Source organism: Rattus norvegicus, chromosome 9 (assembly GCF_021556685.1).
Source record: "Rattus norvegicus strain SHRSP/BbbUtx chromosome 9, alternate assembly SHRSP_T2T, whole genome shotgun sequence".
Classification (NCBI taxonomy): Eukaryota; Metazoa; Chordata; class Mammalia; order Rodentia; family Muridae; genus Rattus; species Rattus norvegicus.
The window spans coordinates 30,628,317-30,639,491 of NC_141542.1; the positions used below are offsets into that span (position 1 = coordinate 30,628,317).

The 11,175-nt window shown below is 52.8% G+C and overlaps 2 protein-coding genes across 4 annotated transcripts; one reads left to right on the forward strand and one right to left on the reverse strand.

The window, feature by feature from the left end:
• Window positions 1–1,221: 1,221 nt before the first annotated feature.
• Hsp90ab1 (heat shock protein 90 alpha family class B member 1) lies at window positions 1,222–6,806 on the forward strand. Its single transcript, NM_001004082.4, is given in 11 exon segments — window positions 1,222–1,318; window positions 2,544–2,690; window positions 2,878–3,084; window positions 3,298–3,457; window positions 3,727–4,169; window positions 4,453–4,618; window positions 4,758–4,948; window positions 5,043–5,190; window positions 5,302–5,570; window positions 5,998–6,331; window positions 6,444–6,806. Coding segments are annotated over 10 exon segments (2,175 nt in total). The 5' UTR covers window positions 1,222–1,318; the 3' UTR covers window positions 6,554–6,806.
• A 100-nt stretch (window positions 6,807–6,906) lies between these two features.
• Slc35b2 (solute carrier family 35 member B2) lies at window positions 6,907–10,556 on the reverse strand. Of its 3 annotated transcripts, none has more exons than XM_087567222.1 (4): window positions 10,425–10,556; window positions 9,713–9,906; window positions 9,404–9,554; window positions 6,907–8,294 (listed from the first exon to the last, which is right to left on the reverse strand). In XM_087567222.1, the coding sequence occupies exons 2-4, from the start codon at window positions 9,904–9,906 to the stop codon at window positions 7,359–7,361; spliced, it is 1,281 nt and encodes a 426-aa protein (XP_087423348.1). In that variant the 5' UTR covers window positions 10,425–10,556; the 3' UTR covers window positions 6,907–7,358.
• Window positions 10,557–11,175: the final 619 nt, after the last annotated feature.

Here is an 11,175-nt window from a genome sequence, read left to right on the forward strand (position 1 = left end):
GGTTCTGGCTCCTGGAAACCGGCCAACCTGTGACCAGCATCTTCATGCGGATACCTTAGAGCTCTCGTTAATCTGCAAAGACCGTGACCTCCTCCTCTCTAGGTTCAAAGAGCTGCAGTAGGGAAGAGGGCTAGCTAGAAAAGCGAAACCAGCTTGAGAAACAGCTTGTGCTCGCAAAGGGAAGGCACATGTCCCCGCGCGCCTTGTACGTGGGCGACCCGGGAGGCTGAGGGTTGGGGAGTGTTCTACCCAGTAGCGTTCGGTTTCCCGTCTCTGTTCACAGAAAGGTGTCCGCAGTCACTCACCCCCACAGCCCCCGTGCCCTGTGACCGATCCAGGTCAGCCATCCCTCCCCCCTCTGCGCTCCACACCTCCACAGTAATGTGGGCCTTCCAGGGCCACGAGTCGTACAAACGTAGCCCATGGTACAGAGACTTGGGGAAAATATTTCCCCAGGTTAAGATCGTGGCAGAGAAAAAGAACCAGCCGAAAGGCGATGAAGACACAGCCCCCGCCGCAGCAGGGAAGGTGGAGCCTCGGGGGGAGGGGTTGAGACCGCCGAGACAGGCCTAGAAACTGCTGGAAGAAATCGAAGCACCGCCACTGCTGCTCCTTCCGCCACAGGCCGCCAAAGAGTCCCTGCTAGCCCAGGCCCGCGCCCCTCCCCTCGGAGAAGCTGCTCCCCGCCTGCCGCTTCGCTGTACCGGGGAGGGTGGGGATCAGGGACTCCTTAAAGTTGGACAACGAATTTCTTATCATCCTTTTCTCTCGATGTGCGATTTGTAGGGAACATTCTAGTAAGATCGGGTCTGAAAATGGCAGCCGAATTGGTCACCTCCGTTCTCTTTCAGAAGTCCCTTGAGGACTGGACTCTTGAGGGTGGGAGCGCCTACATCGAATTTTCTGCGCGAGTCCGTGGGGTATTCGCCGCAGATACATCCCCTAATAGCATATGCATGCTCCCTGGCCATCTTGAGGGCTACATGTCCTACTCATGCAGAAATGAGGGTACCAAACGCTATTGAATTGGCCTTGACTCGCAGCCCAGGCCCGGGGTCCCGCTCTTCCCCGCCCCCTCCCCGGTCTGCGAGCATGACGTCAAGGTGGGCGGGCGGTGGCAGGTGCGTGGCTGGCAGCCACTCCTTTAAGGCGGAGGGATCCAAGGGCGGGGCTAGGGCTGTGCTTCGCCTTATATAGGGCGGTCGGGGGCGTTTGGGAGCTCTCTTGAGTCACCCCCGCGCAGCCTAGGCTTGCCGTGCGAGTCGGACGTGGTCCGGGCCCACCCTGCTCTGTACTACTACTCGGCTTTCTCGTCAAGGTAAGGCCGCGCTCTCCTGTACTTGGCGGCTCCGTGGGTCTTCTTCCTGGGGTCTCCGCCAACATCTCATCTGAACTAAAGGCTCCTTGTTGGGCTGGGCGGTCTGTGGGGATAATGTGCCTAGAATGTCTCCAGTGGCTCATGGTGGACCCCGGCGGGCTTGCACCGCGAGGCTCCCCCGGGGCCGGTGGATTCCCCAGAGCGTGAGGTGGGGGTGCGGCCGGGCCAGGTGGTGGGCGGCCGCACGTGGTAGCCGCCGACCCGGGACGCTGCCATGTTTGCCCTCCACTTCCGGGCGCGGCTGCAGGGTCCATAGGGTCCGCGCGGTGGCGGGCTGCTATGTGCATGACTCAGCAAGACGAGGTTGGCCTGGCTACCTCCCCCGGACGCGTTTCCCAACGTGTTTTGTTCTGGGGAGGGGTACAAGGGTTGGCAGGAACGCTTGAACCCACTGCGTTTGTCCCTTTCCAGATCTTTCTGCTGCCCTCCCCGTGGAGTGGGAGGAGAAACGGGGAGGGAGCAGGTACGGGGAGATTCTTAGGTCCCTCCCTTACTCCTCCCCTCCCGGGAGCTCAGATTGTTCTGGAAGCCTCGGGCGCCCCGCCCCAGTGCCCGGATGCTGGGGCGGTGGGAGGGCTACAGTGGCGCCCCCTCCCCGTGAGTCTCCTGGCGACGCATGTCCGGGTCGCCGGACGGCTGGGCCACCATTTTACTTGTGTTTGGGCCTATGCAAGTCTGCACAGTTCAGCGTTCATGGTGGAGCTTTTTACCTCTTTGTCCTGATTTAATTGCCCTTTGAGTCCTTCCAGAACTATAGCTTCGGGTTTTCTTGCCCTGCCGAGGGGAAGAGCACAAATCCGTTTACGGGAGGCTGCTCTTTCTGTTAAAGTTGATACTTAACCCCAGTGAAGAATGAAGAAGAAATTGGGGATCTTATTGTATAGTTAACTCAGTCTGGATTTTTACTATATCGGCAGGTGTTCTGTTCTGAGTCAGGGAGCTGAACTCTTAATATGCCGTTCAAAAAGTCTGACATTTGGACATTAGTTTGAAGAGCCATCCTTTGGGTTTTTTTCCATTCTTGATTTGTCTTGCCACTGTAGCTTTAAGGTCTTTCTTTTATTTCTTTCTTTTTTTAAACAAATGGCGGTTCTAGTCTTGGGAATGGGTACTACCCAGATTAAAGAAGTTTGAACTGAACTTTTAATAAGACTTTCATTCTTAGATGCCTGAGGAAGTGCACCATGGAGAGGAAGAGGTGGAGACCTTCGCCTTTCAGGCAGAAATTGCCCAGCTGATGTCCCTCATCATCAACACTTTCTACTCAAACAAAGAGATTTTCCTCCGGGAGTTGATCTCTAATGCTTCTGATGTGAGTGTTCTGTTGAATTTCTAAGACGCCACAGAAGAGTGTGAGTGAGTGAGTGAGTGAGTGAGTGTGTGTGTGAGAGAGAGAGAGAGAGAGAGAGAAGCAGGGAGTGATTAGAGTAATCCAGCAGTTGATGAGAAGGAACTGTTTGGATAAATGGAATAAGTGGCTGTGTACGTGTACATTACAGGCCCTGGACAAGATTCGGTATGAGAGCCTGACTGACCCTTCCAAGTTGGACAGCGGGAAAGAACTGAAGATTGACATCATCCCCAACCCTCAGGAACGCACGCTGACTTTGGTGGACACAGGCATTGGCATGACCAAGGCTGACCTCATAAATAACTTGGGAACCATTGCTAAGTCTGGTACAAAGGCGTTCATGGAGGCTCTCCAGGTGCGTGTGTGGCCTTCCACCCATGCCATTCTCAATTTGTTACTGCTTCTGGCTTGCTAATTTAAAACTTGTCAGACTAGGATGTGTGGTCTGTCTTTCTAATAAGTACTTGTGGCCTAGATTCTGGAAGTTGAACTGATTACTACACTTGCTCAGCAAGCGGTTGTGCTTGTACAAGAACAGTTTTGCTCACTCTCTTACAACCCTTTGCAGGCTGGTGCAGACATCTCCATGATTGGGCAGTTTGGTGTCGGCTTCTACTCTGCCTACCTGGTGGCAGAGAAAGTGGTTGTGATCACGAAGCACAACGATGATGAGCAGTATGCCTGGGAGTCTTCTGCTGGTGGATCCTTCACTGTCCGTGCAGACCACGGTGAGATGGCAGTCTACGTTGGGTTGGTAGAATTCTCTGGGGGAAAGCCAGAAAGAAGCAGCCTTAATAGTTACTGTACTCTATAAAAGTACATTTTTGAGGGGTGAATGGCAGCACTTGGGACATGGCATACACGGGTGGTGGGTGAGTTGAGGCAAGCCAGGGCTGTGCAGAAACAGATCGCTTGAGAAACCAGGAACAAAAAAGAGGTGTACCTGTTTGTTGAGTATTTTAGTTGCAGTTTTTCATGTCTGGTTCACTCTCTGTAGGTGAGCCCATTGGCCGGGGTACCAAAGTGATCCTTCACCTCAAAGAAGACCAGACAGAGTACTTAGAGGAGAGGAGGGTCAAGGAGGTGGTGAAGAAACACTCACAGTTCATAGGCTACCCCATCACCCTCTATCTGGAGAAGGAACGCGAGAAGGAGATCAGTGATGATGAGGCAGAGGAAGAGAAAGGGGAGAAGGAGGAGGAAGATAAGGAGGATGAGGAGAAGCCTAAGATTGAGGACGTGGGATCTGATGAGGAGGATGACAGCAGCAAAGATAAGAAAAAGAAAACAAAGAAGATCAAGGAGAAGTACATTGACCAGGAAGAGCTGAATAAGACGAAGCCCATCTGGACCAGAAATCCTGATGACATCACTCAAGAGGAATATGGTGAATTCTACAAGAGCCTCACCAATGACTGGGAAGACCACTTGGCAGTCAAGGTGAGGAGCCTTACATGTTGTGTAAGGAGGGGTACATAGAATGCTGGAGGTGGTAAGGGACAACTTGCTTAACTGGTTGGTACCAAGCTGAGAGCCACAGAACCACGTGACTAAGTATACTGGGAGCTGATTGGCACGGGTGCTCCTTGCTACTAGCATTCTGGGCTTACTTGGTGTTGGCTGTTAGGAATGTGGCACTGACAGTGAGTGTTCCGGTGCCAAAAGTTTAATACTGGGGCTTGAAGCAGTTCTGTCCTAAAATGTACTACTGGGTTTATTTCAGCACTTCTCTGTAGAAGGGCAGTTGGAATTCAGGGCATTGCTCTTCATTCCCCGGCGAGCTCCCTTTGACCTCTTTGAGAACAAGAAGAAGAAGAACAACATCAAATTGTATGTCCGTCGTGTGTTCATCATGGACAGCTGTGATGAGCTGATACCTGAGTACCTCAGTGAGTATTTGCTGGGTTTAAGATGTGCAATACAGGCAAACCTATATTAGACCTTCAGAATACAGCTGAGATACTGATCCAGAGTCCTTGGACTAACTCTGATCCAGCTGTTCCCTGTGCTCTGTCTGGTTCAATGTAGACTTCATCCGTGGTGTGGTTGATTCCGAGGACCTGCCTCTGAACATCTCCCGAGAAATGCTCCAGCAGAGCAAGATCCTGAAAGTCATCCGCAAAAACATTGTGAAGAAGTGCCTTGAGCTCTTCTCTGAGTTGGCTGAAGACAAAGAGAACTACAAGAAATTTTATGAGGCATTCTCTAAGAATTTAAAGGTAAGATGAACAAGTGCTCTCTCCATTACTTTGTATTTAGGCTGGTGTTTTTCCCAGCTCATAGTTGAACTTTCTGTTGCCCTACCCTTTAAAGCTTGGAATCCATGAGGATTCCACTAACCGTCGCCGCCTCTCTGAGCTCCTTCGCTACCATACCTCTCAGTCTGGAGATGAGATGACTTCCCTGTCAGAGTATGTGTCTCGCATGAAGGAGACACAGAAGTCCATCTACTATATCACTGGTATGTTGGAGCTTGGTTCTGATCAAAGCTGTCTTGTGGACTTGGGGAATTGGGGAGGGGAAGTGGAGGCGTGAAGGCCTTTTGGCCATCGAGTCCTGTTTAATCCCATAGGTGAGAGCAAAGAGCAGGTGGCCAACTCTGCCTTCGTGGAGCGTGTGCGGAAACGGGGCTTTGAGGTGGTATACATGACTGAGCCCATTGATGAGTACTGCGTACAGCAGCTCAAGGAGTTCGATGGCAAGAGCCTGGTCTCCGTGACCAAGGAGGGCCTGGAGCTACCAGAGGATGAGGAAGAGAAGAAAAAAATGGAGGAGAGCAAGGCAAAGTTTGAGAATCTCTGCAAGCTCATGAAGGAGATCTTGGACAAGAAGGTTGAAAAAGTGAGTCTTCCCTTGGATTTAGTCTGCTGCTATTACAGCATAGACCAGGCACTAGCAGTATTCAGGGATATTTAATACTGTTTAACTCCTAAATGTTATTCCACCTAATGTATGCATGCAAGAAAAGACCTTACTGTTGCCCAGGTTATCCTTGAATCTCTGCAGTACTCAAGCTACCTTCAGCCTCTACAGCATGTAGGGGTAGGGGGTTAGTCATCTGCTATTCTTTTTTTTTTTTATTATTTTTGTTCTTTTTTTCGGAGCTGGGGACCGAACCCAGGGCCTTGCGCTTCCTAGGCAAGCGCTCTACCACTGAGCTAAATCCCCAACCCCGTCATCTGCTATTCTTGACAAAAAAACCCAAGGTACTTTTTCCATAGCAGTTCCATGATGGCCAACAATTGTCATTGTCCTTGATTGTCCACAGGTGACTATCTCCAATAGGCTTGTGTCTTCCCCCTGCTGCATTGTGACCAGCACCTACGGCTGGACAGCCAACATGGAACGGATTATGAAGGCCCAGGCACTGCGGGACAACTCGACAATGGGCTACATGATGGCCAAGAAACACCTAGAGATCAACCCTGACCACCCCATTGTGGAGACTCTGCGGCAGAAGGCTGAGGCAGACAAAAACGACAAAGCTGTCAAAGACCTGGTGGTGCTGCTGTTTGAGACTGCTCTGCTCTCCTCTGGCTTCTCACTTGAGGACCCCCAAACCCACTCCAACCGCATCTACCGCATGATTAAACTAGGCCTGGGTGAGTCAAGTCAGCCTTGTGAGCAAGCACCTTGTGACAAATTGTTGAACTGGCTGGATCCTTGGACAGACTTAATGCTTTGTGGCTTAGATCTCATGTTTTTCTTTCTCAGGCATTGATGAAGATGAGGTCACTGCAGAAGAGCCCAGTGCTGCTGTTCCCGATGAGATCCCCCCACTGGAGGGTGATGAGGATGCCTCTCGCATGGAAGAAGTGGATTAAAGGCTCCTGGGAAGCCCCCGCCCTCTGTATAGTATCCCTGTGGCTCCCCCAACAGCCTTGACTGGCCCTGACCCACCTGGCTTTCTGCTCATGTCTACAAGAATCTCTTCTATCCTGTCCTTGTGCCTTAAGGCAGGAAGATCCCCTCCCACAGAATAGCAGGGTTGGGTGTTGTGTATTGTGTTTTTTTGTTTGTTTTATTTTGTTCTGAAATTAAAAGTATGCAAAATAAAGATGATGCAGTTTTATACAGTCCTGCTCTCCTTGTAAAGTAACACTCAGGATTCTGGGCTCCCTGAGTTGGAAGATGATGAGAGGCACTTGTGCTTCTGAACTCAGAACCAAAACACAGGTCCAAAAATCACTGCTGCAGTTTAATCAAATAGAGCAAAAGGTGACATTTCCAAGTAACCAAAACTTGCTCAAGGAACACTGGGGGCCCCAACTGGGCTGGGGGGAGTCCTTTGTCCCTTCTGGCACAGCACCATTCTCACTAGCCCCTAGGGGTAACTGCATGGCCTGTAAACAATTTACTTCCCAGCTGGTGCCTGGCAGCCTCAAGGGGTGGGTGTTAGAAGGGGATGAGCCTGCTGCTGGTTTGCCTGGCCACCAGCTAAGTCAAGATCTCAGGTAGCGGGGAGGAACGCTGCATTACCCACAGCTGTCACTTGGTGAAGTGGGGCTCTTAAGGCAAGGCAAAGAGGCTGCCTCCAGGACTCCAACCCTCTGCTGTGTGCTGAGACACTGAGAAATAATTTGCCCTTGAGCCAGTGCCTCAGCAGATGAGAGCAATGGAGGTCCTCATTCACACCTTCTGCACTGCAGGCTCAGTGGGCACTGCCTTCTTTCCCCGCTGCTTCCGGCCCCGGGCATAGACTCTGAGGAGGAGGGCAGTAAAGACCACAGCTACTCCCAGTCCCCCCACCACAGTGACAGTGTGGCCATAGAGGAGGCAGGAGAGAAGGATGGCGATAGCCTGCCGCAGAGTCATGATGATAGTGAAGACGGCGGCCCCAAACTGTCCGATGGTGTAGAAGATGAAGAGCTGACCGAAGGCAGAGCAGACGGAGAGGAGGAGGGCATGGAGTGCAAATTCACTGTGTCGCCCCATGAAGCGGGCCCCCTCTAGGAGAGCCCCCTGTTCCAGTAGTGAGCCTACTGTGAAAAGACAGGAGAATAAATTGACCCCAAACATCATCTGCACCGACGACATCTTATAGGCAAACAGGGCATCCTGCCAGTTTGAGGTGAAGCTGTCAAATGCAATATAGCCTGCCAGTAGGACCAAGCCAGAGAGTGTGGTGGCTGGAGAGCTCCGGGGCTCTGGTCCACTCGACAGAAGAAACATGCTAACTCCAATGGAGATGAGGCCCGCAGTCAGGTACTCCCAGTGTTCATAGCTGCGCCGAGACACCAGCTTTCCCATCATCATGACAGGAATCACCTTGGAGGCCTTCGCCAGCACCTGGGTAGGGAAGCTGACGAACTTAAGTGCTTCATACTGGCACCAGCTGCTAAGCACATTTGACAGACTGGCAAAGGAGTACCGGTACATGGGTGCACCATGACGGGGCTGCTTGCGTAGGATACAGTAGAGGCCTGCCACAACCAGTGCCAGCACGCGGTTCATTAGCACCAGGAATTGTGAGTCTGTGAAATGCTCCCCTGGTGATGTGGCTGTGGCCCCATAGCTGCCGGTCATCACTCTTTCCTGCAGTACACCCCAAGTCAGATAGGACACCTGGAAGAGGGAGGGCGGAGAACAGCGACAGTAAGTGAGAAGGAAAAGGCAGAGGTCTCAACCTCCCACTTCCTCAGAATGGGTTGCATAGGATATAACTGACACCACCCTTTTGGTTCCTCTGAGGTAGGGGCTTCTTTCCTGAGCTTTAGTTCCCCTTGTGGGGAATCAAGTGGAGTTGCAAACAGTGTGACACCCGCTTTAAGACCAAACCCTGTCCCTCTTCATGATGCAAGTCCATTAGAGCTGGCTACATATACCATATAACGTGTTTTATTTATTTTGCACTAACTCAATAAGACACTGGAACGCCTGCAAGGCTCAGGGAGGGCTGGACACTTGGAATTCAACATCTACCTAGGGCGAGTTGGCCCCCACTTTGAAAGCCCTGGGATAGCTTCACTTACAAAGAAAGCCTACTGACAAAATTTCAGAGAAAGCCAAACATGGTGGCATAAGCTGTCATCCCAGCTATTTGGAAGGATGAAGCAGGAGGGTTGAAAGTTCAAGGTCTGCATCTGCTGGTGGTGGCACATGCTTTTAATCCCAGCACTCTGGAGGCAGAGGCATTTGGATCTCTTAAGTTTGAGGCCAGCCTGGTATAGAAAGCAAGTTTCAGGACAGCCAAAGCCACTCAGAGAAACTGTCTGGAAAAGCAGAAAAGAAAGTTCAAGGCCTGTCTGAGCCTGTGAGAGTCTGTCAGAGCAGGTGAGCCGGAGGCCGGCTCGTTCTACATAGTGAGTTATGGAATAACTATGGCTGCCTGACGAAAACTTGTTTCAAAATAATAATAAAGCGGTGAGCAGATCTGGGGTTATAAGCTTAGTCAGCCATTCCTCAAACTCAGATATGGAACACAGAGCAGAATAAGAGCACAGGCCTTCTTCCACACTGTATAAGATACCTCGTGCATGTGCACGTGAACTTTCATTTCAGTACAGGTATTGAAGGAAGCACTGAGAGTTCACTTTCAGGATGGGGCTATGCCCTATAGGGACACAAACCATCCCAAAACCAACAAAACTTTGGGGTGGGCAGGACAACTTTGGTTTCATTAAGTCCCTGGCTGTCTGTACCCAGCTTGGGAAGAGAAGGGGAGCCTATCTTACCTGGAGTCCCGCGGCACAGAAGACCAGCTTCAGGACCTGCCAAGAGGGGGTGGATTCTGCTGTCTCTGTCCGGGGAGCTAGGGGAACCTCATCAGGGGCCTTGGGCTCATTGCCAAATACACAGGCTTTCACCAGGGGGAAGCAGAGACCCCTGCCTGAAGAAGACACATAAGTCAAGCTCCATAGCTTCTCCAGAGCAGCCAGCCCGACCCGCTGTCTGATTTACTGGCCTCCCTCCCTTCCCAAGTCATGGTCTGCCAACACCTGCAACCGGACTTGGCTCATTTCCCCACCCTTTGGCCACATTACCTGTCTCCAGGTAGTTCTTCCGTCTTAAGTACTGCACCAGGAGGTAGCCAGGTACCATAAAGCTGGCATAGCCAGCTACATTCAACAAAAAGCGGAAGAGCCACAGCTGTGTCCAGGACTGCGGAGGGGCTTCGGGTGACTCTCCACCTGCTCCCAAGGAAGGGAGCGTGGCGAGTACCACTACTGCCCACCATCTGCTGGGACAGCCGAAGCAACGATTAGGGTTGCAGCTCTTCCGCCCCTCTGCCCTCCGGAGGGGACTGTACCAGGGAAGTGCCCAGTGGCCTCCCCGCCCCCTCCGCTGTAGCCCAGAGGGACGGACAAAGAGCCTCTCTCTCCCTCTCTCTCGGGGGGTCCGGCGCAGGCCAGGCAGAACCTCCTCCCTTCCCGGGGGCGGCCCCGCCTGTCCAGCCACATAGGTCGCCTCTGTTCCCTCCAGCGCGCGGGCAGCTCAGGCCACAGGCACCCCCCCTCCCTTTCCCGCTCCGAAGCGCCACAGTTCCGCATCCCATCCGAGCGACAATCCCGAAGCTCCGTGAGGAGCGTAGGCCACATGCTGCGTGCCCATCCACTCTGGGATCCCGACAGTGCCACGCGGATCTGCGGCCGGGGGACCCCTCCAACCCCCCACCCCGCCTCCCCAGCGCTGGGGACTCGGTCACGTGGCCCCGGGATCTCGGTCACGTGGCCCATGGCTGCCTGAGCCCCCCACCTGGCGTCCATGGCCCAGCCGCGTGGGGCGGAGGGGGGACCGGGGAATGCGAGTCCCCGGGCCGTGCTCTCCCTCCGCTCCCTCTGCCGCTTGCTCCAGCAGCCAGCCAGTCAGCCAGCCAGCGGAAGTGCTGCGCTCTTCCCGCCTCCTCCCCGCCTCAGCCTCCCTTCGCGGTACCCCGGCCACAGCGCCCCCGCGCGGCCCGGAGGCAAACCGGGCCCGGTTCCCCCGGGGAACTCCAGTTGGGACTCCCTCCCTTTCCCAATCAGCTTGGTCATCAACTCAAGCCACCCCAGACACAGTGATGACCATTGCCACCTAGTGGACTGGAATTTTGAGTATCTGGACCCAGGTACTTCCCCTTCTGTCTTCCCATTTTTAAACAATGTGTCCTTCTTTCTTTGGCTTTGTCAGTGATCATCCCCCCTAGTACCTGTGATGGTGACTTTCACGGATCTGCATGACCTGGTGAGTCCTCCTCGCCCACTCGCCCAACCTTGTAGAGTCCTGTTGACCCGTTTTCAGTTCCTTTAATTCACCGGAGGCTTTCCCCAGTGAAGTCCTTCTCTTTGCTCATCCTAAATCCCAATTTCTAGATACCCGTCTGAAGCTTCTCAAAGAATGATCCTTCACCTACTCCATTGTCCTGCTTCCTGCTAATTTTTTTCCTTCCCGGTCACCCATTGCAACTTATAACCATGTATTTAGTTGTTTATGATTTTAATATCTGTCTCACTCACAGGATGCGTTT